This window comes from Sphaeroforma arctica (genome assembly GCF_001186125.1).
Source record: "Sphaeroforma arctica JP610 unplaced genomic scaffold supercont1.4996, whole genome shotgun sequence".
In the NCBI taxonomy this organism is placed as follows: Eukaryota; class Ichthyosporea; order Ichthyophonida; genus Sphaeroforma; species Sphaeroforma arctica.
In genome coordinates this window covers 1-2,166 of record NW_014035562.1, presented here as the reverse complement: position 1 = coordinate 2,166, position 2,166 = coordinate 1, and the positions used below count along the sequence as shown (strand labels likewise).

Here is a 2,166-nt window from a genome sequence, read left to right as displayed (position 1 = left end):
TATATATAAATGTATACGTATACGTAAATATATATATTACTTTATTTCAATTTAATTTACTTGTAGGTACGACAGACAGCTCTGGCAATGGGATTACAATTCATGGTGACGACACTTTGGGCTTGCACACTACACGGTCGCAGCGAAGCTCCATGGGCCCAGGTATGCGTTTATCCATTGGCCGAGAGTTTAAATAGCTGTAGTATGCGTGCATCTGATTGGTGGAAAGTTAAATATATCTTATATTGTAGTCTCCCCATTGAAGAATTGCCGTTTGAGCGACAGACACCTTTTACCACCTAGTGAAAGCACATGCCACAGGCTGATGGTTTAGTTCATACCAACTTTACTGTTTTACCCTAAACCCTAAATCCTAAACCCCTAACCCTATACCAATGGGGCCGCATGGCACTCTGACCATTTTACTGACGGTGGGTGAGCGCATATATTCTGTAGGCCAAGAGGAGAACCTAATTTTCCCCTACATCTACAAATCAGAGGAATTGGTCATGTACGTCCTCGTATACACATGCGAATAGCGAATATAAACGGGAAGCAATCACACCAATTTCAGAAGACGGTTGGTCCCTTTTATCACCACAGCAGGTGCATGTCAATGCACCTCTTACAAAGTCTGGTTGGACTGACCTGCACACAGCCGAGAAATGGGTAGTGTCCGCACACACGTACAATAGTGTTTATATATAACCGCCTACTATAAAAGACGTCCACTTTATCAGCTTGTTATGCGTGTATGACGATGTGTGTACACCCGCACATACAGCCAACCACTGCAGGTTGCGTTAACGATACATACATGTGGAGATGTGAGTGATAGAAGGTGTGCACATACATGAGAAGGTCTCACAAGTCGACTCGTTATATATGCCTACATGCTGTATACATAACTACCGCTAGTATCCCAAACCTCGTACACTCTATGTGACTCTGCTACACTAACCTACATCGAGATATACACTGACCTACATCGAGATATACACTAACCAACATCGAGATATACTAAACTCTAAAAACCCAACCTACATCCACACGTGGTATACAGACGACGATATATCGGAGCGCAAGGTGCACCAGGGGCGGTCCAAATTCGCAACTATAGGACAGTCCCCGACGAAAGGACTGTCACGCGCGTTATCCAGTGCCACAGTGGTGGAAAGGTGGGTGTTCTATAAATAGACCATGCCCTTATATGGAAGGATGCATGACTTATTTGGAATGGTTCAGTGCGTGTAGTGGCATACGCGCAGTTTCATCACGTGGCTTGGAGTCCCATCATCTACTTGTCTAGGCCCGAATCGAAAACCCCGTCTGTTGGGTTTTAGGTTTACTAACTCTATCCCTATGCTGAAACAAGCTTACGTGAACGGTCGATTCGGTACCTATAGCGCTAGTCCGTTCTCCCCTCATATTTTTCCATTAACATTGCCTATTTTCTCATCAACATGGCCTGTTTTCTCACCGATATCGCTTATTTCCTCACCAAAACTGCCTATTTTCTCATCAACATTGCTTATTTTCTCACCGCCAGTGCCCTGCAGAAGGCGCCTGCAACTCCCAGAGTACAAACGCTCAAACGTTCCTCTGGCAGCTCAGGGGCCATCAACTCGTCGTATGTTCTGTTGCGCAGTTTGTTTGGTCAGGCTGTTGTGTCGTCTCAATTTACGATGAACGCGTTCACAGCTGTCTCTCTATTCTCATACAGAGTGTTGTGTTTATGTGTGTCTATACACCGCTGTATTCATGTCTTTATGTATGCGTTTAGTTTTGTCTACATATGTACACGTTTGTCTTGTGTCGTGTTGTGTAAACGTTTACTGTATATATATATATATGTATATATATATATATATTATTTCCCTTTCTCGTTATTCGCCTATTCTCGCCCGTCTCTCAGTGTATCATATTCTCTTGGTCTCTGTATCACCACGCAGTGTCTTGATCTCAGGGCCATTATCTCGTAGTCAATCGACAACCGGTATTTTGTCTAAGCCAAAGCGTACCACAACCAGGCCATACAGTGGAACTCCTAGTAAACCATCAGTGGTTACAAATATCTACTCAGGAATCTCAGAAACAGGTGGGTGTATGATGTGCACTCAGCACAAGCACGCACGTATATGCATGTAAACATCTATATATATATAT

At 43.6% G+C, this 2,166-nt stretch overlaps 1 protein-coding gene across 1 annotated transcript; it reads left to right on the top strand.

The window, feature by feature from the left end:
- Positions 1 to 66: 66 nt before the first annotated feature.
- SARC_14713 (hypothetical protein) lies at positions 67 to 1,630 on the top strand (the record flags this gene model as incomplete). The annotated part of the gene is made up of 3 exons (XM_014291154.1): positions 67 to 162; positions 1,064 to 1,178; positions 1,550 to 1,630. Coding segments are annotated over 3 exons (292 nt in total), but the record flags the coding sequence as incomplete, so codon positions are not given.
- Between the last annotated feature and the right edge of the window lie 536 nt (positions 1,631 to 2,166).